The 24,028-nt window shown below is 37.5% G+C and overlaps 1 protein-coding gene across 1 annotated transcript in view; it reads left to right on the top strand.

Moving 5' to 3' along the window:
* The window catches only part of TRMT11 (tRNA methyltransferase 11 homolog (S. cerevisiae)), a 28,263-nt gene extending 5,674 nt beyond the window's left edge, over nucleotides 1–22,589 (top strand). The window contains exons 4-13 of the mRNA XM_010078422.1: nucleotides 371–452; nucleotides 547–639; nucleotides 1,641–1,775; nucleotides 3,427–3,583; nucleotides 7,679–7,759; nucleotides 8,396–8,560; nucleotides 9,954–10,026; nucleotides 10,745–10,876; nucleotides 14,120–14,240; nucleotides 22,004–22,589. Of these exons, the coding sequence (XP_010076724.1) occupies nucleotides 371–452; nucleotides 547–639; nucleotides 1,641–1,775; nucleotides 3,427–3,583; nucleotides 7,679–7,759; nucleotides 8,396–8,560; nucleotides 9,954–10,026; nucleotides 10,745–10,876; nucleotides 14,120–14,240; nucleotides 22,004–22,135 (1,171 nt within the window). The 3' untranslated portion in view covers nucleotides 22,136–22,589. The remainder of the gene's footprint in view (nucleotides 1–370; nucleotides 453–546; nucleotides 640–1,640; nucleotides 1,776–3,426; nucleotides 3,584–7,678; nucleotides 7,760–8,395; nucleotides 8,561–9,953; nucleotides 10,027–10,744; nucleotides 10,877–14,119; nucleotides 14,241–22,003) is intronic.
* The last annotated feature ends 1,439 nt before the right edge of the window (nucleotides 22,590–24,028 follow it).

Below are 24,028 nucleotides of genomic sequence, written 5' to 3'. Positions count from 1 at the left end.
GGTAGAGTAACAATTTGAAAGTCTTCTTGACATTTTTTAACCTTTGCTTACCCCATCAAATTGATAGGTACAAATGAATTTTGTCTCCTTTGTTAGTATCGCTAGCTGCCAGAAAAAGGTCTGGTGATATCCAAGGGTACTAAGACTGAAATTTACCTTTTAGTATCTGTTACCAAACAAAAAAGCATCATCAAAATATCATCTTTTTTTAAAGCGTGTCCCTGTTAAGAACAAAAGCATAATGCACTTCAATACTCCATGAAGCAAAGTCTAAGTACATTGGCCAAGAAGGTTAAAAGGAGTAAGTATCTGTAAGGCATTTTTTTTTCCACCCTTGTATGACTGCATCTAAAAAACTTTGTAATTCCAGGTCTATATTTGAACTGTGGGGCCATGGAAGATCTGCGGGTGAGCTCTATTCATCTTTGAAGAACTATCCAATGGACAAGATGGTATGCGTGTAAAGAATCGGGATAATATGGTTCCTTACTCACACTGAATAGCATTGCAACTGTACTAATGAAAGTATCTTTGCCTTTTTTTCAGCTTCCATACCTACAGCCAGACTCTACTTACAAAGTACATATTCATACATTTAATAAAACGCTGACCCAAGCACAGAAAATAGAAAAGATAGATGTAAGTAAATGTTTAAGAAATCTCTGACGTTTAATTTAATCTATTCACGTTGTTCTTATTCCATGCTGTGTATTTGAGTTTCCTGAAGAACTTAAAGCAGTTCATAACTTATATCTTATCAGATCTAAATGAGATCTTTGTGTCTGAATTAACATTCCCTCAAAATTCATGACTTTGTGTTTTTTTTCTAAACAAACCATGTAAGGCATATACAAAGACAAATAAATATCACTGCTGATTTCAGCCCAGCGTGCTGGGGAAACTGAAGCTTATTACCCAAAATTATAAGATTCCAATGACTAGAGTTAGGTGATACATTTTTGGAAAATCTGTTACTTGATCTCCATATTGTTGCAGAATGTGGAACAAGTGACTTGAGGTGCAAGCTGTGGATCGTGTGCTGATTTCCTGTTCTGGCCTTATGCTCTTGTCTGCACTTGTGCTCTCCTCCTAACTGTATCAGTATTTTAATTAGGCAATTTTTCTAAATTACTGTTAATTTTTTCCTCTTCCACATTGTATTTTAGCAGCTATTTATCCTGTTTCCTTCATTGACAGGAACTGAAATGATCTGTATTAATAGTTAACTACCCTTTCCTGTTCAGTTTTTGTGTACATGAAATAACGCTGAGTATGTAAGTTGGTGTAGCTGCATGTCACTGAAATTTTAATCCCATTGTTCATTATTGATGTTGTTTTTATAACTTGAAAATGGCATAATTAATATGCCCAGTTCATTTCCTCTAAAGTTGCCTTCTGTACAGTTAATGAAAAATATTGTGGTTCCTGATTTCTAATCCTCAATCATTGGAGCTGTCTTTATTCACCAGAAAGGCATTTCAGAAATCCAGAGAAAATTGAGAATGTACTTTTAGTACTAATCTATCATTTCTCACAAGTGGAATTGTGGTTTGTTTTTGTTTCTTTTTGTTTTCTTGTAGGGTGCGTATTTCAAAAATTTGACCCTGTTGTTTTTGACTCTGTTTTTCTTTATTGTGTAGGCCCTTGAATTTCTGCCATTCAAAGGAAAAGTAAATTTGAAGAATCCAGAACACATCTTCTGGATTTTGGAAGATTATGGAATGGACCCTAATAATGTTCCAGAAGAGCCTTTTCGTCTGTATTTTGGTAGATGGGTGCGTGAGTATGCTTTCTTCAGTTCTTATGAGCTTGTATTTTCAAGAAAGCATTCTTCAATTTAAATGTAAAAAAATGTGTTGAATTTTAATGAAGCAGACAATATAATTGTGCCTGAATCTGTCACTGTATGATACACTGATGCAAGTCTTGAAAGTCCTTACTGTGACTAGGAAAAAGCAGGTTAATTGAGCAACTTAGAGGTGGAAAAAATTGAAGTTGTATCTGGGAATACACCTTATCTTGCCCTCCACTGAGGGAACTCAGCACAGCAATGAGACTGTACAGCTGTGGTGGTGTGTTATATTATTGTGGACCCAGGTGGAGCTAAAAGCACCAGAAGCTTGTTTCAAACCCAAAGAAGGATTTACAGGAACTGTAGATGACTTGCAGCCCTGCTGAGTTGCATCAGCCCTGCTGGAACATTCTCTAAGTGCTTCAAGCGATCATGACTTGTACGTCCACAGAAAGGTGCAGACTGATCCGTGAGGCTTTGGACATCAGCGGGTCCAGCCCACAGGTGGGTGCTCACCCAGGGAGACACTGACAGTGCAGTGCTGTACAGTAGGAACCACTTTCAAAAACTGTCTGGAGCTTGTAATCTGAGGTCTTTACTACGAACGTTCTTGCCTGTTGAGTGTATGCACTCCAAACCTGCTGCATTATTAGGATATCCTGAGGAAATCTAATCTGGTCTTTTGTTTCTTGTGATGAAAAAGTGGCTTTCCAAAGGACATCTTCCAGAATGACACCAGCCACTGGTGGGAATACGTGCTTGCAGTGTACTGGGTCAAGGGCAGCTGGAAGGAGGGAGAACCACTGCTGAGGCTGTACAGCTATGGTCAGGGGCTGTGTACAGAGATGTTGGAGTTCCAAGTGATCTGTTAGCACCTGTGAATATTTTCAATGCTTGTGATTAATGTGAAATCACCGTGGGTTGTGACGATACTGCAAAACATTGCAGCTGTTGTCCCATCTGTGCTAGATTCCTTAAGTGTTTAAAAATAAGTAAACCAACCTGAAAAAAATGGGCAAGTGTATTTTGTTTACCCAATAAGACTGATGTTGACCGGAGCTGGGTGTTGTTCTTGGAAGAGCTTTGGAGTGCATTTTCCTCCAGGCTGCTTTGGTCCTCTTCAACATATTTTGTAAGTCTGATGTAAAAATGCTAGCGTTTGGTCTTTGTTTATCCAGTAAATTCTCTTCTGTCAATGCTATCCTAAATTTAAATTTTGAGTATGACAGAAATGCCAGTGAAGATGAAACTTCTGTGTGACCTTTAGCATATGCGTGTGTGTATGTGCACGCACATGTTAACATGCATTTGTACTCCTTAGCATTTTGAAATTCTTTTAAGTTACCAGGAGTTGTTATTCTGATACCTAGACTAATAGCAAAGTTGCTCATCTTCAGAAGAATTTTCCCTCTAAATTGTTTGTAGATTTTTGACTTTTGTCTTGAAGGATTTATCTAGGTGTTGCTGTTGCTAGGAAGGAAGTCTGTCATAGTTTCAGAAGGCAGAAAGCAAAGTGATGTGTTATGGAATGAAGAGTTACCTGTTTGTTGGATGGTGTCACTTAAGCAAGTTGTCAGCCTGTCTGCCAGTCTTTTCTATCCAGGACCTGACAGGGATTTTAAATGTTTCAACAGATTGCAGATGGCCAAAGAGAACTTATTGAGTCCTACAGTGTGAAAAAGAGGCACTTTATTGGAAACACCAGCATGGATGCCTGCCTGTCGTTCATTATGGCAAACCATGGGAGAGTAAAACCCAATGATGTTGTGTATGATCCGTTTGTTGGAACAGGTATATTTTTTCTACTGGCGGGAAAAACTGGGAAATTGTGTTACTGCTCACATCACTCTTTTACCTGGTGCAGTGGCTTCTGGTGGTCAACTGAGATTTGAGATGGTACCAAAAGCAAAATGGTGATTGTGAAAGGAATGTTTTGTTAACTCGAAAGTGATGTGGGTGGAAGGAGACCAACTTCAGAAGATGTAAACAGACACTTGTTGGAAGTGTAAAATAAACTATCTTAATTATATTTTTTAATCTATCATGGCTTAAACACCAGTTCATGCATGTCACAGACCTCTTAAAATCTGAAGAGACTAAGAACTGAAATTGGCTAGAGCACTCCCTGCAGCTGCTTTCAGAGTGTTACAAGGAGCGTTTTTGGAAGTGGCTGTTTAGAGGAGTGCTGAGGGCACTTCAGGGCATCTAACACAACATGGCAATAGTTAGATCATAGCATTCAATAGTGATCAGTTCCTTGTACTGTCATGCCTTGTCTTTAGGATAACATTGTTCACACCATATATTCTCCCCCAGTGGAGCTTTTCTTAGTTAAGCCAGGAGGGGGAGCTTTTATTCCACATATTACTGTGGATGGCCTAGAAGTAGTTTCTACCAAAGGGAAACTCATCTGTTTTGTAGGTAAAATAGAAGTTCTGTTGTGTTAGGTTGTGCCGTTTAAGCATACCAGAGTATGTGGTGTTAAGCTGCCTGTAGCAGTTTCTTCAAAAGCGTAACAAAGACTCTGTTTCTGACCTGGATTTTGCTAAACTTTGATCAAGAAGACCATGTGTAAGACACATATAATTAAAAATTACTAACATTAATGGGAGGATGAAGAGCATTCAGTGCACAAATTATTACGAAGAAGTTAGGGAGACAGAAGGCAACATTAGGGGGTCACTAGTAAGACATATTCTTATTAACATGTGGCTTCTCTGTACTGTAGAAAATAGACCAGGGATATAATATTTTAAGAAACACAAGGCTTCAGTGAACTGTATGGTTTTGTCTTAAATCTTTGTTTGTATATGACCTGATTTTTTACATGCATAATAATCTCTTATGAAGTTTCCTCCTTCTCCTTGTGCTCCTTGCAGGTGGGTAGTACTCTTTGACGGGTTACGGAAGTTCCTAGACCAGGGATATAATATTTTAAGAAACACAAGGCTTCAGTGAACTGTATGGTTTTGTCTTAAATCTTTGTTTGTATATGACCTGATTTTTTACATGCATAATCATCTCTTATGAAGTTTCCTCCTCCTTGTGCTCCTTGCAGGTGGGTAGTATTCTTTGACAGGTTAAGGAAGTTCCTCTAGTTCATCTCTAAGCAGTTTTTTTCATTTCGGTATCTGTAGTTTTGTTTCTTTTTTACAAAAATCTGCTAAACCTAAATGACAAAAAATTCTCTGAGAGCATACATTCTCTTGGGAGTGAAAATTGATGAGAAAAAAGAAAGAGTAAAGTTAGAGGAAGAAAAATCACATAGAGGTGCTTAAGCTATAGAAATTCAAGATAAGTGTTAAGTCGTAAGCATTTCAGTGCAAAAGTGCAACATCTACAAAATTGTCCCCAAATTGCCTAATGATTTGAATTGCAACATGTGTGTTTTTATTGCCCTAGACATCTGTATTTTGTGGGCTTGAGATTAAAGATGCATAGGGACACTGGAGATACTGGGTGGCACACCATTTGCCAGTAAAGTGTATTTATGACTTAATAACTTTTGCACCTACTTTTGGTGAGTAAACTCCAGGAATTTCAACTGTCTCTTCAGGTCCTTTAGAGGATTTTCAAGATTGCCAGTGCAACAGTGCCAAACCACTGGAATTTTGGGAGGTAGTTTAGAGCTGAGAGTGATGCAGTGAGTTTGAGGTGATGGGTTTGGAAAGAATATATATTCAGAATTTGAGGAATACTTTAAAGAAACTGTAGTTTTGATTTCTTTATTGGTGTAACTTTAATACCTGGCTTGGTATTTTTTATGCTGAAAAGGTAAATGTTACCAAATTAGAACAGCCTTGCAAAATGGTGCTTGCTTGTTGTCGAGAAACTGAGGTGAGCCAAATTCCATGTTTTCCAGATCAGTGTAAGAGTGGACAATTGGAATTTGTCCTTGGAATGAAAAGTGCTTTTGACCAGGCTGGTTTAGGAAACACAGTTCTCCGTTTTTGTACAGTAGAATCGGAATGGCCAGGATTGGTTCTGAGTTATAGAACATAATTTCCAGAAGCTTTCAAAATAGTCTTTCCTCCATGTTGTACAGAAGGAAGCCTGGAGGTTTCCAGAAGACCAAATCAAGTCTTCTGCCTGGATACTTTGTATTGTCCTCCTAGACAGTCTGTTCTGGTTATCTCAGTAAGCTTATAGTGTATACCTTTGGAAGATTTGTCCCTGCTTTCCCTTTGTCAGTTTGTGATCCTGCGTAACTACAAATGACAGGAACTTTTTCTTTGACATCCTGGATATGACCGGCCCTCATCTGCGATCAAGAGGTGGGGGAAATAGACACTATCCAATAGAAAGGCATGAGGTTCTGTGCCATCATCATTCTGCTAATACTCCTTGGGGACACAATGATTGTCATCAGACAACCCTTTGTATACATCTATTTAATATAGATGGTCAAAGGACTGTCCATATTGGAATATTTAAGTATTCATGCACCTTATGTGTGGACACCATTGAACTAGTTCCAGCTGAGATTTATTAAAAGCTGTAAGTTCATGTTTTCCTAACTTTCTTTTTCCCTGTGATTAAAAACATTGTTAGATGGGCAAAGTACTTTCTTCTTACTTTTTTTATAGGACTGGGTGGTATGCCATACTTGGGGTCAGGGCTAGCTAAATTTGTCTTGACCCTCTGGAGGTACTGCCCATCTGTTCTGAGGGATTGCAGCCAAGAAGGGAAATGGGTGACTCCTCTGCGGTGAGTAACCTTGCTTTTCCCTGATCTGTTTCACAAGAAAAAGCAGAGGATTTTTTTTTTTTTCCTTTCACCTTAGGTTTTGGTAGAGGTTATTAGCATATGGTGGAGGAGTTTTCTAGTGCCCTGGGACAGAACCCCTAGCCTGCGCACGCAGTGTGTGTTAGGGATTTGTCAGTGCTGAGTGGGTGGCACGGGGCAATGCAGCTGCCTGAGATGCTTCTCTCCGTGCTGCTGGGGACTGGGAGAACCAGCGTCACCCTTGGAGCCAGCTTGCATGTTCTGTGCACTCGTCAACTCTCATCCTGCAGCAGTTGTCTTCTTTATTTTAGCAGGACTCTTTGTATCTATAAGCAGTTGGCGTGGGGGGTTCACAGTCTGTTCTCAGTCACCGTTCTTCTCTAGACTGTTCTGTTAGCTGCATACCTCCTTATTAACAACTTGACAAACTTGACAACACAGCTGTCTGGTGGTCCTCTGCTGTCCATCTTTTTTTTCATTTGGAAGCTGTTAAAGACATAATGGAGATGCTCATTTCTTGGAGCTATTCAACCATTGCCCAGTTTCAAGGGGAAATCACATGTGCTTTTTTTGGTAGGTTCTTTTTTTTTTTTTTTTTTTTTTTTAATTAGGACAGCACATGACAATAGTAGTGATTAAAAATAAGTTTTGTTGCAGGATAAGTACGCTAATAAATAGGCAGCATACTCACAGGAAGAAATGCATCTGTATATAGCTCTCACACTGCAGAACAATTTCAGAAACTTTTTGTTATTGCAGTTTGTGTTGGAGATATTTACGTATATGAGGCTCTTGACCATTGCTTCTTACTCAGGGAATGGCCACATAAGCAATAAGTTTGATTTTAGACACAGTTAAGGAGACTGACTTTGAGAACAGACTCTGTAGTATTGCCATTTGTTTGGTGATGATTTTTCAGATTGATTCCCAACAATTTGAAATTCTGTTGCTTGCAAAGTAGAATTAACAGTTTTGGTTCATGTAATGATTATAGGATCTTATGGCCTTGAAAATTTTTTTTTTTTTTTTTTCCTCTTGAGTCTAGCTTTGGGTCTGGTGTGCTACTGGTGTAAACTCCTGAAGTTCTTGAGCAAAAAAATCCTAACACAGATAACACTTATGACAGCAGTTTATGCTTTTCCCCTTTTTTCCCCTTTATAGGTGGCCTTCTTATCTCCTCAGCACACTTCGGAGCATATGTATGTGGTACTGATATAGATTACAACACAATCCATGGATTAGGTATGCTAATATTCCTAAACTACTGAAATCTTACTCTCTGTAATTTAAGAATACTGATGCTTAGTGGATTTAAAAGCAGCATTAACCTTCACAGGGTTTATTTGGTCATGCTTATTTTTGTTGACCAATTTACATGTATCCTAGCTAAGCTAGTCTCTTAATTTTTAAGCAGGAAATATTTAATAAAAGGAATAACAAAAACCAAAACAAAGTTCTGAATAGTTACAACAACAGCTGTGTACTTTCTTTGTTCTGTGATGTAGGAAGCTTTTCTTGTATCCCATTCTTGCTTTTATGAAAACTGCAGTGAGATTATATCTAATTTATTGGAGAGGATTATGACAGATTGATAGCAATAGTCTAAAGTGAACATCTTTATAAATGTGTTCTGTGACACCCTATACAGATGGTTGAGCAGAAGTGTTTCTCATTTGTTTTCATTATTCCTTGTTACTTGTGAAGTTTATCACAAATTCTTGTGTCAGTGAGTACAGTGAGGCAGGAGATAAGCTCTTGTTTTGTGTGTGACATTTAATTCTTTTTCTTTAAAATAAGTGATAGAGTATATGAAAGCTTTTTGTATAAAATAGTTTGTTATTATGGGGTTTTTTCTGTTCCACACCCTGCCCCTGCCAGGCAAGGCAAGCAGAAAGAACCAGAAATGGAGAGGTCCAGATGAAAATATCAGAGCTAATCTCCGACAGTATGGTTTAGAGAAATATTACCTTGATGCACTAGTTTCTGATTCTTCAAGACCAATATGGCGAAAAGGGATGCTGTTTGATGCAATCATTACAGATCGTAAGTTTATTAATGCTTTTTGTTGCCTAATAATGATAACAATGACTGAGAGATTAACATTGCCTATGTCTCTGCCTATGTATATTGATGTAATGTCTTGAGGGGTGCTCAGATCTGCAGTTTCCATGTTATGAAATATGGCTGTTGAGGGCAGCACTGTGGAAATTGGATCTGCATTTGACATCACTGAATTTATTTTAAGGATAGTTATAAATGTGTATCAATGCTGGTGATAAGACTTTCTTCCATGGAGAGAGAGTATAATGTTTACCAGTAGAAATCAATATGGCTGACAATCATCCTTCGAAGAAGTCTCCTTCAGTAAAGGCATAACTTTGTTGATGCAAAGAGACTTCTTATCAGAGTGGTCCGTGTTGTTGTTAGGACTTAATCTGCAACACACTGGAGTCTGCCATGCAGCTCTGATTGACGTCTGGAGACTTATGTTAAGTGCTTACTGGAATGCTTCCAAAGGGAAATTTTAATGCATTTCTGATATACTTTAGTACTATAAGCATTAACACTTTGAAAGGATCCTCTGCTCTTTTAGAAACCTCTATACTTAACACCATTTGTCATGCCTGAGAGGGAGTAGAGGCTAAGTGAATAAATTAAAGACCTCAGTACAGCAATATCTGATATCTAGTGCTGGCTCTTACCATGACACATTCATATTAATTAGGAATAGGAATAGGACTTTTATTTGTGGGTTGCCTGCTAATTTTTTGGGCCTGTTTGGCAATAAGACACGGTAGAATATTACTATGACTTAGAACTGAGTTTGCAAATTGTGACACAACCAGTGTTTACAAAATTGGTGCTTCCATGATGCTGAAACAAGTCTCACAAAAACATAGGTGTTGAACACAAAATAAGTATGTTATGCTATTAGAAAAGTGCAAAAATGTATGAGAAAAAGCCATCTTTGGCTCTTCTTGTCTATGTGAGAATTACCATTTGTGTAATGTGTTGGCAAGAAATTCCAATATATACAATTTCGTTTTGAAAAAGATTAGCTAAGTGCTATAGGGGAGATGTTTCTGTCTGTCATACAAAAGAGGATGGGATTATTTATCACATGTTGGAAATGTAAGGAATATCTTTTAATGAAGAAAACAGAAAAGCGTTGTCCTTTGTAGTGTAGCAAATGTCTAGGCTGCTAGAAGTCTCTTACAGCTGAAGGGTTTTCTTTGAAACAGTTTTAAAGTAACATTTTGGAGCAAGAAACTTTTAATTGCTCTTGAATAAATTACTGACTTTTACTTTGTAATTTTTTTTTTAAACTTTGTATAAGCCACAGTTTGTGCACTGTTGTGTATGTATAATATAATTGTATGTTATTTGAACAGAGGGTGAGGTTCTAATTTCTGCATTATGCTTTTGCTTTGTACAGCACCGTATGGTATCAGAGAAGCTACTCGCAGAACGGGTTCACAAAAGGAAATGGTAAAGTCAGCTGAAAGAAGGTGGGTAAGCTGTCTTGTAGAATATAAATGCCTTAATGGAAACCCAGTCACAGTTTTAGAATCTTTATTATTTCTTGGTTGGCTGTCAGCAGTTAAAAAAACACAACAGTAATAATAATTAAGAAGAAAAGCCCTTTTGATTCTGTGCAAAACTAGTATGACACTTCCTGAAGTACTTATTTTTGTTCTCACTGCTTATCATTTGCATGTGTTCAGATTTCAAATCCTATTTCTCGTCTCTGTGAGCCACCATTACCTTGTGTTTCCTATTCTCAGAAAGTTCTCTTCAGTCCCTGAAAGCTGCAAAATCAGTCTAAAATGGAATACCTTTATTTTACTTTAGCCTTCTCTCTTGGTTTTCCACTGCTGCTTTCTCTTCAGTGATAACACATGACTTCTCCACTGCCTGGCCTTCCTTGTCTTCTGCCTTTTACTCTAAATTGACCTTAAGAAAGATGCTGTGCAAAATAGCTATTCCTAACATGATTATGATTCTTTGACTTCCACAAGTACTAAGGGTGATAGCCTAAAGAGACAGTGGGGGGAATTTGGGAAGTCATATTCCTCATAGTAGAAGTTGTACTCCTGGATTGTCCTAAGTAGTTTTGCAAATCTCAAATAGTGCTGTTTTGTGGTTTTGTTTCTTTTGGATTTTTTTTTTTGGATTAAAAATGCAGGTTTTTGCTTTACTGTTTACACTGGTAAATTTTTTGTTTAGCACAGAAAATCCCATCTTCGTTTCATCCAATTATCATCTAAGTGACATCTTTTTTGACCTATTGAAATTTGCGGCAGAATATCTGGTGATGGGAGGAAGATTAGTTTACTGGCTGCCGATATACAGGCCTGAGTATGTATTCTTGATTTCTGGTATGTAGTATGTCAGAATGGATGCTACATTCTCACTGTACTTTCTTTTGGGGCATAATACAGCTGAAACTTCCATAGTACTAGCATTTAAAAGTAATGCTCAGACTTCATATTTTAAAACTTCATATGAGGGGAGGCAGATTTTTAAATAAGGTTTTGGGATGGAGATAATTCCTGACTGTTACCAAAAAGAAAAAAGCCTTCACGTGTTCTTGCAGGTGCATGTCCAGTGGGTTGAGGTTTAAGCTTAGAAAATTATCCTTTTAAGGTGCAGATAGATTTTGAAGATAGTAGTAGCAAGGCTGTTACTAATATGTGTTTCTGTGAGAGTAGTTGATAGAGGTGCATGACAAGGTCCTTAAGAGAACATTCTTGGCTCTTTGGGGTCTGGCACTACTAATTTAGCTTTCTTCTGAGAAATCAAAAGTCAAGTGATCGAGAGATGGCAGTGAGAGGCAACAAGTGTAGGGGTGCAGCCCTGTTAGGGATGAGAGAGGCTGGCAGAGACTGCGGGATGCTGTCTCCTCAGCAGTGCAGCCTGAGATTAGAACTGGGTTTGAAACGAAAGACATCTGTTTGCATACCTTCAGCATCTCTTAGATAAGATTTTGAGGGGTTTTCTTTTTGGTTGTTTGGTTTTGCTTTGTTTTGTTTTGTTTTTTTTTCCAAACTGTTTTGTAGTAAATTGGGGAGTTGATATATAGTAGCTGTTTCTAAGTATTTTCCAGATGTAGATGTGCTCTGAAGGTAGCTTCTACAGTGTCATATGTTTCTATGTAGTTTCTATGATATATAAAGTGGTTGTTGTCCCTGGTTTCACCATGGAAACAGCCTGTGACAGTTCTACATTTAATTATCACATGCTGTTTTGAAAATTTGGAAATCAAAAGGAGCCATTTCTGTTACATGCTTCCATAACAGAAGAGTGCACTTAGTAGCTTGCATTTTTTTTTTTTAATGATAGAATTGATATCTTAGGCTTTTTTTCTTATAAGACTGTTTACAAACAAAACAAGGAGTGCCATTAACAGTATTATAGCTAATTATTCAAAATGTCTGTCTGTACATACTTAACCCTGACAAGACAGTGTGTGGTTGTGAATTCACAGATTTCCATGTCAGCAACCTCTGTTTGGAATTATTGAGTTTATTCTGTTTGTCAGGATACCAGAGCTTTTGTCTGCTCATTGAACATTGGTAAGAACATGCTTCCTCAGTACAGCTGTATAAAGTATTTAACTCTAGGCAGTTATGAACTGCACATTTTGGTTCTACTTTAGTTGCTGTTTTGAGGAGGTCAGCTCAAGCTCTAGTTGGGTTGCTTCTTAAAAAGTAAATTTGTGCTTACTGCTATGAGTTGACTATGCAATGAAGGCTGAAATATTGAAGTCACTATATTAGCACAGAATATTACTATAGTCACTTTATTTTCAGCTGTAACGATGAACACAGGAACAAACATTAAAGCAAGTATGTTGAGGGAAGATAAGATAGTGTCTACTAATATGTTGTGCTATCAAATATCCCTTGGCTACACCTGCCACCAGGTTCATGTGTTATTTGAGATCCTTGTGTATTATCTTAATTAAAAACAAAATTGGATTAAAATGGATGTCTGTTAAAACCACTGCTACTATACTACTTCTTTGATAATGTTCTGAGAATGTAGAAATATATTCATTAATGCTAACAGACGAGGTTTTTTAACAAAAAGTGATATGATCTCTGTCTCTGCAAGATAACATCTCATTCCCAAGTTTACTCTTTCAATCTAACATTGAAATCATTGTTGAGTCTGAATTCTTTCAATTCCCTTGCAGTCAGGCCTTTATATGGTTCTGAAGACAAACTTTTAAGATGTGGCAGAGTGCCTACCTTTGTAAGAGAGAGAGGCAGTTTGGTGGTACTAGATGCATCAAAAGTCTTGTGTAATAGAAAAAACAGTTGCGAATTAATTTGATGCTCCTTTGCCAAAAGCATGTTCTGACTTCACCTAGCAGAAGTGGTGACTTGATTTCACATATGAGAAGTGACTGAAAGGTGGTTTTGTGACCTGAAAATTTTGGAACAATGCAGAGAGCCAGTACTGTTTGGGTTTTATCCTGTTTACAAGTCTATAATTGGCATTGTCTTAGTTAGCAGCTCATGATTATCTTTAAGAAATGTCAAGATTTCCACCAGCACCTAGAGGGATCCTATTTTGAGTTGTGTTGCATTTGACTTCCCTTTCTCCCAGAATGATACATCTACTTTGTAAAGTGCATTCAGAAAATCCACTTATTTGCAGAAAAAGTATGAAGCTCGTCCTTTCTATCTTTAAGTGATAGGTGTGAAAGTTGTTTAGTTCTCCTTTTTAGTGTCTGACTTCTGTTGACCCCCAAGCATGGAGGTATCATGAGAGCAAGCATTTTTATATGAAATCATAGTCACTCACTATACCGTATACCATTTTCTGTATTATGTTGTAGAAACTATTACAGGAAAGCTTATTACAAAAACTAAGACTACATATCTGATCTATATTTCAGTATATAAGAGAGATGTCTGATCTCATATTTATCTTATTAGCTAGGTCAATACTTTTTGCTCCTGAAGTCCCATGCAAAGCCCTTAAATCCTTAAATTCCTCTTCCAGTGTTAGGAGAAATGGAAGGAAAACATCTAGAGAAAGCTGTTTCTATGCTTATGAGATGGGGGCAATTGAAACACTGTAACCACTTGTTTCCATAGTCCAGGAATGTAACTGTCTGTAAGAACTGGTTTAATATGACTTGGAATTGAAGTGTAATGGTCTCCTTTTAGGGAGCCAGAGTTAAGTCTCTTGTTCCTGCAACTTTATATGTGTTGACTGTGGAATACATTTTTAAAAATCACAGCTCTGATTGGATAAGTTATTAATCCTGATTGCCTGAGGTATTTTCTACTTGAAATTATGCAGGCAGGCCTGTGTGCATACATTAACATCATGTAAATATGTGTAGAAAATATGTATATGGAGTCTCTCTACTGTGAGGTTTTAATTTATTCTACACATTTTATGTCACAAGATGATTGGAATGTAAAAACTCTGGAGCACCAGTACCTGAATTTCTTTAATCAGATTGAAATGCATGTCAACTTTCTAGTGTAAGCCATTTTAGTGAAGAATCTGCATGAATTTTGTTTCAGATGCAAGTCTTCCAGTTCATGAGCTTATGGCTCTATGAATGTTTATTTCTTCCAGATACACTGAAGAGATCATTCCCCGCCACCCATGCCTGAAACTTATTAGCAACTGTGAGCAGATGCTTTCCAGCCACACATCAAGGCGCCTGATAACCATGGAAAAGGTGAAAGAATTCAAGGTAAGATTTGATTTTATTGTGTAAAATAAATAGTAGCTATTGCATTCATGAAAAGTTTGTGCTGTTCAGCATTTGATCCTTATTTCTATCACACTTGAATTTTTTATGATGAGAGTTAGAGCTTTTGTAATATTGCCACACATTGTTTAAAATAAATTAGGTAGTGATTTAAGACTGCTCTGGTTTTGGTATTTTAATTTTTCTTCTCAATTTTTGATAAACTTTTCATCCTGAGCAAGCTTCTTATAGTGTGAAAAAGATCTTTGAACTTAACGGTTGCTTATGAAAGTGGCATATGCTTTTCTTGTAAAACTGAACTCTGTGAATCCTGTCTACAGAGATGCCTAGATACCTAAATTCCCATTGGTTCCGAAGTGTAATTTGGCACCCAAGTAAATACTAAAGGCCTTTTCAGGTCTAGCAGTACAGGTAAACTGTATTCAATTCCCTTACTTCATTTTTAGAGTGATACTTTTTTAGCTTTTGGAAACAATATTGTAGCTGTGACATAAGTACAGTGAAGCACATTGGTTTTTTTTTGTTTGGGGACACGCTAAGTGCCTCTCCTGAGGCACTGAGACCAGGGAATATTGCACTCAGGTCTCCTTTACATTCTTGCTGCTTCTCTCACCTAGTACTGTTAAAAGAGATGCTAAACAAAGGTGAAGCAAATTCTCAATGAAAACATGCAAATGGTGAGCAGGTGTTTTTATTACATTCCTTGTCAGCTGGAAGAGCTATTTTAAATGCCAGGAAGTAGTCAGACAGCTGTGTCTGCATGGTGCTTGCACTAATAACACAGCAGGGTTTCAGTACTGCATTCATAATGCTAATGATGACTGAGATTCTCAAGGAATGCCCGATTTTTTTTAAAACATCGTATGTGGAGTTCAGAGCCAGAGCTGCCAACTTCACCAGTAGCGAGCCAAGAGAGTAAACTATGAAAGTTTTTGATGTGTGTTGTCTCAGGGTGTTCATGGAGGTTTTCTGCAGGAGTTTCATTATTGGCAGGGCTGTAGGATGTTAAAAATTAGTGTTCTAATTTTAAAAATATATCCACCCTTTTGCGAATGGACTTTTATCATTTGTTATTCTTGTTTGTGCATCACCTGTTCTTCAGTACGTACTTTGACAGGTTCATGTGTGGAAACACTTAGCTGTGAGCACCTGAGTCTAGTTGGCAGTCTTGCTGCGCTGTGCAGGTGCTTGCACTCGGGACTCCAGATGTCTTTTAGATAATTTAAAGATACCAGAACCCATATACTGTTTCTGATGATGCAAAACTTGTCCAAATAACAAAATACATATAGACTCCTTAGCTAGTGAGTGTTTAAGGTTTTGGTGTTTGATGTCTAACTATCTTAAGATTTCACTAGCCCAGTGTTCCTTACCTGGGACATGTTTTTTCCTGTCTTAATATCTTGAACAACCTTTGAATCTGATACTTCTGACTTGCTAGATATAATAAAATTCAGTAGTTAGAGCTTTGGCCATTTTTCTTTTTCCTGAATGAAAGAGTGAATTTTTGTGAATATACAAGCATTTATGTTTCCAGACAGTTCCTGTCCGCTTTACTGAGCTGGTTTGAAACAAGCACTCACAAATGCCTTTTAATTCAGCTTAGTGTAGTACTCACAAGTGGCTAAGACGTTTCACATATCCGGTAGTGTCATTATGCAGTCCTTTGCTTTCCCCAGTGTTTGCTACCAATAATGAATTGCAGATTTCACAGCAAATTCAATTTCACTATTAACACTCTAAACTCTGAACTGGACATTAATTTAATCAGTTACTGAAATTGGTGGTGCGATTTGATTATGCTTGTAATATAAAGGAGACCAAAGTGAATGTAAAAAGTGAATATGTCTAGTTGAAGTATTGATCTATCATAATTAATCATAAGCATGACGATCATAAATGTCTGATTAAAAACATCACAAAAGGTGGTATATAACTCACTGTCTTGTAAGCATCCAGTCTGTTCCATTTAAGTTTATGATGAAATCGTGATCGTTTCCAACTGGAAAAGATTTCTTACTGAACCCAGTGTTGACATGAATAGACTTTTCCAGCATGTGCACAATATGAACAGAAGAGTTGTTTGTTTTTTGACATTTAAGGCTTTTTTTGGACAGCCATGGTGGTTATTAGTAACCCCCCTCCTCCCCAATCTTAAATGATGGCGATAATAATAAAAGCGATGCCAGCAGTTGTAGAGGGCAGCTATCAGTAGCCAGCTAGTGACTTCTAGTCTTCTAGAACTCTGAAGGCAGAAGAATTAGAGAAGTGAAGGACAGGAGTGTAGAACAGGAGAGGAATAAAACAAGTCATACGAGATGCGAGCTTACTAGCCTGATGTATTACTTTTTCCTGTGGACATTAGCATCCTTTCTTCTGGTATTAAATGGATGTGAATCTCCACAATATCTCTCTAAACCTGAAATAAAACTTTCTAATTTATATTATAGCAAGCAGGACTGTGTGTGAGTCTACCCTCATTGAACTGTGAAGGGAGGGTTTTTTTAAGCATTAAAAACACAGCTCTCCAAAAACTGTAGACATTCATATGTAAGAACTGAAATACAGTGGTAGGGGAAGAATGAGAAGCTGCTGTCCAAGTAGATTTATGTCATAATGTCTTGTCGACTGTGACCCAGTAGGAGTCCAGTCTGAATTCAGAGGAGGTTTGAACCAATTCTTCCAGCTGAAATCAAGTTAAAATGTACGTTCCATTGTGCCAGCTTATTTTCTAAAAGCCTTAAAAAATATACTTGTGTAAGACTGAAGGGTCTCAGTCTGTGCCACCTATATCTGAATTGTCATCATTAATTTTTTTAAATGTCAAATAACTGGTAAAAGATTAATCAGTAGAAAATTGGAGTATAAAAACTTACAGCATTATTACCACAAGGGTAGAAATCATGTAGCAAGATGAAACAGAGAACTTGACTGAAGGACAAACTCGGAGCATATGACTGCCCATCAAGGGACTCTAGAGCATCGGACATACGCATCCAGCACTCTGAATAGGTCCGGCATTTCCACATCACAGTCACTCCAAAATCTTTATTTGTGCAGAATTTTTCCTGATGAATTTAGCAGTGTCTGTTTCTGGATGTGGCCCTGTTGTCCCCGATTTGGAAATTGCTCAGTGTTGTTTATAGCTGTATAACATTAGTACAAGTGGTTTCTATAGCTGCTGTCCACCACCAGATGTGGAGTGGTAGGAAGCTGTGATAAGGCTAGGAAGCTTTCTTTAAACAAAAACTGAATGTGGATAATTAGTCTGAGGCTGAACTGAGGCATTCTAGATTCATAAAAACCTTTAGAATTTCACTTAATATTTGCCGATGTTTAAAGAAACCCAAATCTTTCTTGTTATCTTTAAGCTTCCTGCTCTTTCTTCCACCTCTTTCATTATTTATTGGAGATCTGTAACACTTTTTTGGGGTCGTCTTTAGAACAAGTAAGCATTGAGTTGAAAACTCAAATTAGATAAAAGCAATTTGGTAGCATACACTTTGACAAGAGCTTTGTTGGTTTTCAGTTGTCACAGAAGTCATCGTAAGACATTTCCGAGCAAAAGTTTTGTGTGATAACTGTTGTTTGCAATTAGTCTGCTGCTTTGAGAACTTGAATTATTCAAAGTGAGAACCAAGGATGATGTTAAATAATGACCAGGGATTAATGAACATCTTCAGTTCTGACTTCTACAAATAAAGGAAGAAGTCTTATGTCTTCTTGGTAGTGCTGGTAGGCTGGGGAAAGAGCTGATTTAATGCCAAGTAGGCTGATCATTGTTGATCAGTTTTGGAAGTGATTTCTTAGGAAGTCTTCACTGTTCTGTGTTGAATAACCAATTGCAAACTTTATGCCTTGAAAACTATGTACAGTTGCTTCAAAGGAAATTAGTGGAAAATGCTATTCACCCCCAGATGCAGCCATGTATCACAAGCAGTACTCCTTATTCCTCTTCTAGTGTGTCATGTTAAGAGGAGGAGAGAGACTATCTCCCTTAAAAAACTGTGGTTCAACTCCACTTGCTGAATTTAAACTCTTTTTTTAAAAAGTAACAGAAGGAAAAAAAAATCCATATTAACTGCACTGTGCAGTTAATACACTTGAGGGAGAGTTGACACTGCCATTGACACCCTCAATAAGAGATCTTCTCTTACTGCAAAACATTTCTGCCAGACGATATTTGGAGTGCAAAATTCTACCAATTTATGCTACTCAAGATGGAGCTTTACTGAGGGTGTTTGACTGGCTTCTTTACTGAAACGAGCTGGGTCCTGATGCCTAGGCAAGTTCCGGTGCAAATAGTCAAAACAAATTCTTTCACGAGGATGATTTTTGACAAGTTACCTTTGTAGAGTTAAATGCACCCTGTCCCTAGTGTTTGGATTGTACCCATTCAGCTTCCTGTGTAGATATAAAATACCCTGTTAGAATTTGTTCAAAAACCATTAGTCTCTGAAATTGAAGAATTCCTTTCACTTTGATCAGTTCTCATGTTACCCATAAAACTGCTTTGGCTAGTAGATGTCAACAGTGAGTGGCATCTCCACGTAGTTCAGGGTTTGTTACTTTTGCCTTTTTAAAGAAGCCATTCCTAATCTGTTATTTTTCTTTAAAGCAATTACCATCTTCATTCGGCAGTCCTGTCTGGACAGGGGAGAGGTAGGGAATGAAAGCTTTTAAGCTGGAATTATTGTGATGTGGGCCAGGAGCTTCCTTTGTAAGCTCTCCCAAGAAATCTGTGCCCGACTGCGGATCTCCTGTCATCTAACAAGCAATGATTTGCATAGCTTTTGATGAGGCCTGGATTTGCAAAGTGGATGTTGCTGTGGAGTGGTGCACCAAGCCCATTTCCATTTGATGAATGACAATGCTCCTTTTCCTCCAAGAAGGCCAACAGCATCCTGGCCTGTATCAGAAATAGTGTGGCCAAGGGAAACTTGGGAAACCTTTGTCCCCCTGTACTCGGCACTGGTGAGACCGCACCTCAGATACTGTGTTCAGTTTTGGGTCCCTTACTACAAGATAGACACTGTGGTGCTCGAGCACACTGAAAGAAGAGCAATGAAGCTGGTGAAGGGTCTAGAGAACAAGTCTTGTGAGGAGCAGCTGAGGGAACTGGATTGTTTAGTCTGGAGAAGAGGAGGCTGAGGGGAGACCTTGTCACTCTCTACAACTACCTGAAAGGAGGCTGTAGCAAGGTGGGTGTGGGTCTCTTCTCATAAGTAACAAGCAATAGGACAAGAGGATGTGGCCTCAAGTTGCAGCAGGGGAGGTTTAGATCGGATATTAGGAAAAATTTATTCACCGAAAGGGTTGTCAGGTATTGGAACAGGCTGCCCAGGGAAGTGGTGGAGTAACCGTCCCTGGAGGCATTTAAAAGATGTGTAGATCTGGCACCTAGGGACATGGTTCAGTGGTGGACTTGGCAGTGTTAGGTTAATGGTTGGACTCAATGATCTTAAAGGGCCTTGCCAACCTACATGGTTCTATGATTCTCTGATACAGCTCTGTTTAGCTTGAAGTTTGTTCTCTTACATGTCATAACCTTTCTTTCTCTAATGAGCTTGGGTGTAGAGGGGTGTAGTTCCTTTCTTCCTTCCTCCCTTCACCCTGAATCAGCATTTTGTTACTTAAGGAATAAAGATGAATGGCGTACAGATGTGTGACCTCTTAGAGGTTGTAAGGATTAATTTTTATGTTAAAATAATGTTGATCTGTATATCATTATCTTTCAGGGTCAAGTAACCCACCCATTTCTCAAACAAATTATGTAGAGTAATCACTAAAACACATCCCAAAGGTATAAAAATATATGTTTAGGTCAAAGAAGGATTACTGACCTGCAAATTCAGGGGAAGAATAAGTGGTTTTTTCCTCGGAGGGGTGCTATATACGAGACCTGGAGAAGTGGGTAAAGTCTGGCTGTGAGAGAAGCATGTCTTAAATCCTCCTTGTTTCCTGTCTGCCAATAGTAGTTTTTTTTTCCCATGGGTGTGTTTATCAGGCTGTTGATTATCAGCCTGAGAATAGTCTTAGAGATAGCAGTGTCTCACAGTGGCTAAAAGACAATATATAGTACTGTGTCTTTCTCCTGCTATTTTCCAACACTGCAGTATTTAAATAGGACTAATTTGCTGCTGCTGGTGTACATGCTTTACATGTTAGGTATCTACATGGCACTTAGCATTTAGCGAGTTAATTTAAGCCAGTGGCATACTGCTGGTATCTGCTAGAGTAGTAGATGAGAACTACTTCGTAGGAATAGCTTATTGTGTCCAGAAGAGGGCACTTGTACATGCTCACAAATGTCTTGCTATGTTGAAAAACCTTTTGTTTCACTCCTTTAGAATGCATATTAGGACATCCAAAGCAAGATGAGGTGTTGATCTTACTAGGTGAAAGCCTGGACAAGCTACAAACTAACCGGAGGGGTAGATTGTCCACTGCAATTCAGTTCATCCTTACATTGTAATCCTTCCGTAATGTATGAAAATACTGACTTAAATCTACTTCCATGTTCCTACTACTTATGCTAAAGCATTCAACAGTAAGCTCATTTTCAAATATGAACAAATAACCCTGAACTGAAACTCAAGTAATGAACCAATCTGCGTGTTGCTACATTGCTGAAAAAAGTTCTGGTAATGAGGATACATTGAGAAAAAAACATTCAGTGGAAGAGAGGTTTAGTTCTGTTGTGTGGTTATGTTCTCTTTGTAGTTCAGTTGTTCTATGTGAGGCTGTTCATCTCAGTTCCATCTTGCTAATGAGCGTAAGTTGACATCAACCGTGTTAAACAGTTTTTAAAAGTTGGCATCAGTTTTATTTAGCACTAAGATTAAAGTTTCATTTATTGTTTATCTTGGAGTATTGATAACACTAGTTGATAAGTATCTTAATTATATAAAGCCACAGTACATGGTGAAGTAATCCTTTGTATACATAATGGGCCGATTTTCTAAACTATGTCCCTGTCAAATAGGTATTATGTGTAGGGATTTACTGTGTTAACTTTAACATTCAGAAGTATGTGAATACTGCAAAAGAAAAAAATCCTCTGGTAGCGGATCAGTATCTGTAGGAGCTCATTTTAGTAATTTGTCTTCCTCTTCTGTGTGTATCTGCCTTCCAAAAACCTCTGAGTGCTTGAATTCTCCATGTGATTTTTTTTTTTTCCTGGAAACTGATCTTTGTATTTTCCTTTATAAAGGTTTGTGTGGCATAGTACCTGTGCTTTCGTTTATTCATGCAAGGGTTGGATTCTGGTGATGTTAGTTGAGATATTTCCAGTGATGCAGCACTGTTAAAACTTCAAATGTCTGGTACTGACAACTTGCATAACTTTTGCTGTACAGAGTAGAATAATGAAAATTTGAATGAGTACATAAAAAATCCAAAAACCCAGGAAAAAAAGCTTTCTGCTTACAGCTTGTATTTGATCAATGTCAAATGAGAATCCATTGTATATGGATTTTAATTTCTGTTAAATGTTAAGACTTTGCAGTAGGATGTATATGTTCTTGTTAATTCTGATGGAAACCTTAGCATTCTATTTTTTTACTTCTTTAATCAATCTAATGAGTTAAATGTTTGCTGTTGAATTGTAAAAAACCAAAACCAACAAAAGAAGTCAACTTTACTCTTGCTTGTAACTGTCTGAAAAAGTCTGGAGGAAAACCAATGGCAGTGCTTGCTGAACATACTACCATAAAACCTAATGCTTGCATTTTGATACCATGCAGGATCAAGATCAGAATTCTTACTTATTGGATGGTCAATATATGCCATACAGGGGACACAATTCATTTCGTGAGAAGTATTTCAGTGGTGTGACAAAGAGGATTGCCAAGGAAGAAAAAGACAATCAGAAGTAAAATATAATATAAACAGATTAAAAAATGAGGAAAGCTTGAAGATTGTGTTTCTTTGTAAAGGACATCTGGATGTGGACATTCATTTGGATGCTTCACAAAAATAAATACTGCTTTTAATTTTAAAACAAGATGAAACCCACAACACAGGTTGAGAGCAGTGCTTTTTAATTAGCTTTGTTTGTAGCAGATTTTATTGTATAACTTTTTTTAGTCTTATTTAATTTATATTTGTACTTTCAAGTACTAATGATGATTGACTAAAATCATTATTATTGTTCTTTCACCATTAACACTTACAAAAAAGTAGTAGTATTATTTGGCTTCTTCAACTGTGAACATCTGTCTGTTTTAGAAACATGTGGTGGTGATCAAGGATTGCTTATTAAGAAGGTGATTTTCATTTGTTTTGTTTTTTTGTAAATGGTATACAATAAAACAGAAAAGATTGTTGTGAGTTTTTTTTAATTGTTGCATGCAATAACTGCTTGTATGAATTCTTGATGGCTGTGGCTGAGGCCAACAATATTTAAAATAAACAAAAAACACAAAGAAACAAATGCACGCGCGCACAGACACACACACATGCACACCAGAGATAAAAAAAGCCTCTGTGACCTGACAAACTCTGGAGAGCCTATTAAACCCTGTGAAGCCTGTCCACATCTGAAGCTCATCTGTACCTTGGATTTGCTTTTGCATTCCTAAACCTTGACTCTTGGTCAAGCCAACTGTCTGCAATTTTTGGTTCAGAAACCGATAGTTAAAGCAGTAACAACAACAGCATAAAATCAGTAATGGTTCCCTAATGGTATTAAGCCTAATCAGATCTTTGAAATTGAAGCTGTATTTGTTGAAGGGCAAACTTTGCTGAATCCACACCATGTCCATCATGAAAATACCTCATTTGAAAACCACTAAGCCCATTAATTCAGGATGTTAATGGCTCTTCTTATTTTGGTGGTCAGATATGGTCCAATATTCTTCAGCAGGGCGTTGGTGAATGTATCTACTTGCTCCAGCCGGAGAAAGCCTTGCTTCTCAGCTTGATGCAAGTTACTGACTGTGGTTGTGTTACAGCCTTTGTAGATTATAAGTGCATCCCCAAAAAAACAATGATACCTAGGAAGGCACAAGTCATTGTGTATGTCTGATCGAGTTCATGAACTGAATTTGCTCTTCTGTGTGTTGTGGTCCTCAGCTGCAGCAGGGAGAGCTCAAATACTCAATGACAATTTTGTCTGACCTTCTGGATCTAATCTGTGGTGTGTTAGGAGGTTCTGAAATAGTCATTTATTTTCTGTGTTTCCATTATAAATCACTTTGTTTTGAGACTTTTAATGTCAGCCATATAATAGTTGTTCTGGGCTAAACTTGGAGCAAGATCAAAGATCAGAAGATTTTTCAAAAGCAGAATTTGAATTGATCACTTTCAAATATTACATCAAAAAATTACTGCTTCTGAAAACCTGTCTTCATATAACTTCTGACTTTAATTTTAGCATTACAATTTGGCTTTCAGCTTTTATAACTTTACAAATTAAAATTACTTTCTGTTCTTCATAGGCAAGGAATTTTTCTAGATGGATTTATTATGCATTTATAGCTTAATTTTCATAAAAGTTACCCTACGTAGACATGACCTAAATGGTTATACAAGATGTCAAGTAGTGGCAAATCTGGCTCTCTATATTCAAAGAGAATGATTTAGTTTATTTCTCCTCTGCCTGGTCCAACTTTTAGTCCATTCAGCAGTAGTGGTGTGGCCTCTATTTAGCAGTTCATACATAACAGCTCTATCATTACTGAAGAATACCATTATGAACAGAAACTGTAAGTGTATTTGGGGTACTGCATCAACATCCGCTAATCAAAAATAGTTCAGAATTGAAATCA

The sequence above is a fragment of the Pterocles gutturalis genome, unplaced genomic scaffold (assembly GCF_000699245.1).
Source record: "Pterocles gutturalis isolate BGI_N339 unplaced genomic scaffold, ASM69924v1 scaffold5261, whole genome shotgun sequence".
Classification (NCBI taxonomy): domain Eukaryota; kingdom Metazoa; phylum Chordata; class Aves; order Pterocliformes; family Pteroclidae; genus Pterocles; species Pterocles gutturalis.
The sequence above is the reverse complement of the archived record's forward strand: the minus strand, read 5'-3'. Positions and strand labels throughout refer to the sequence as shown.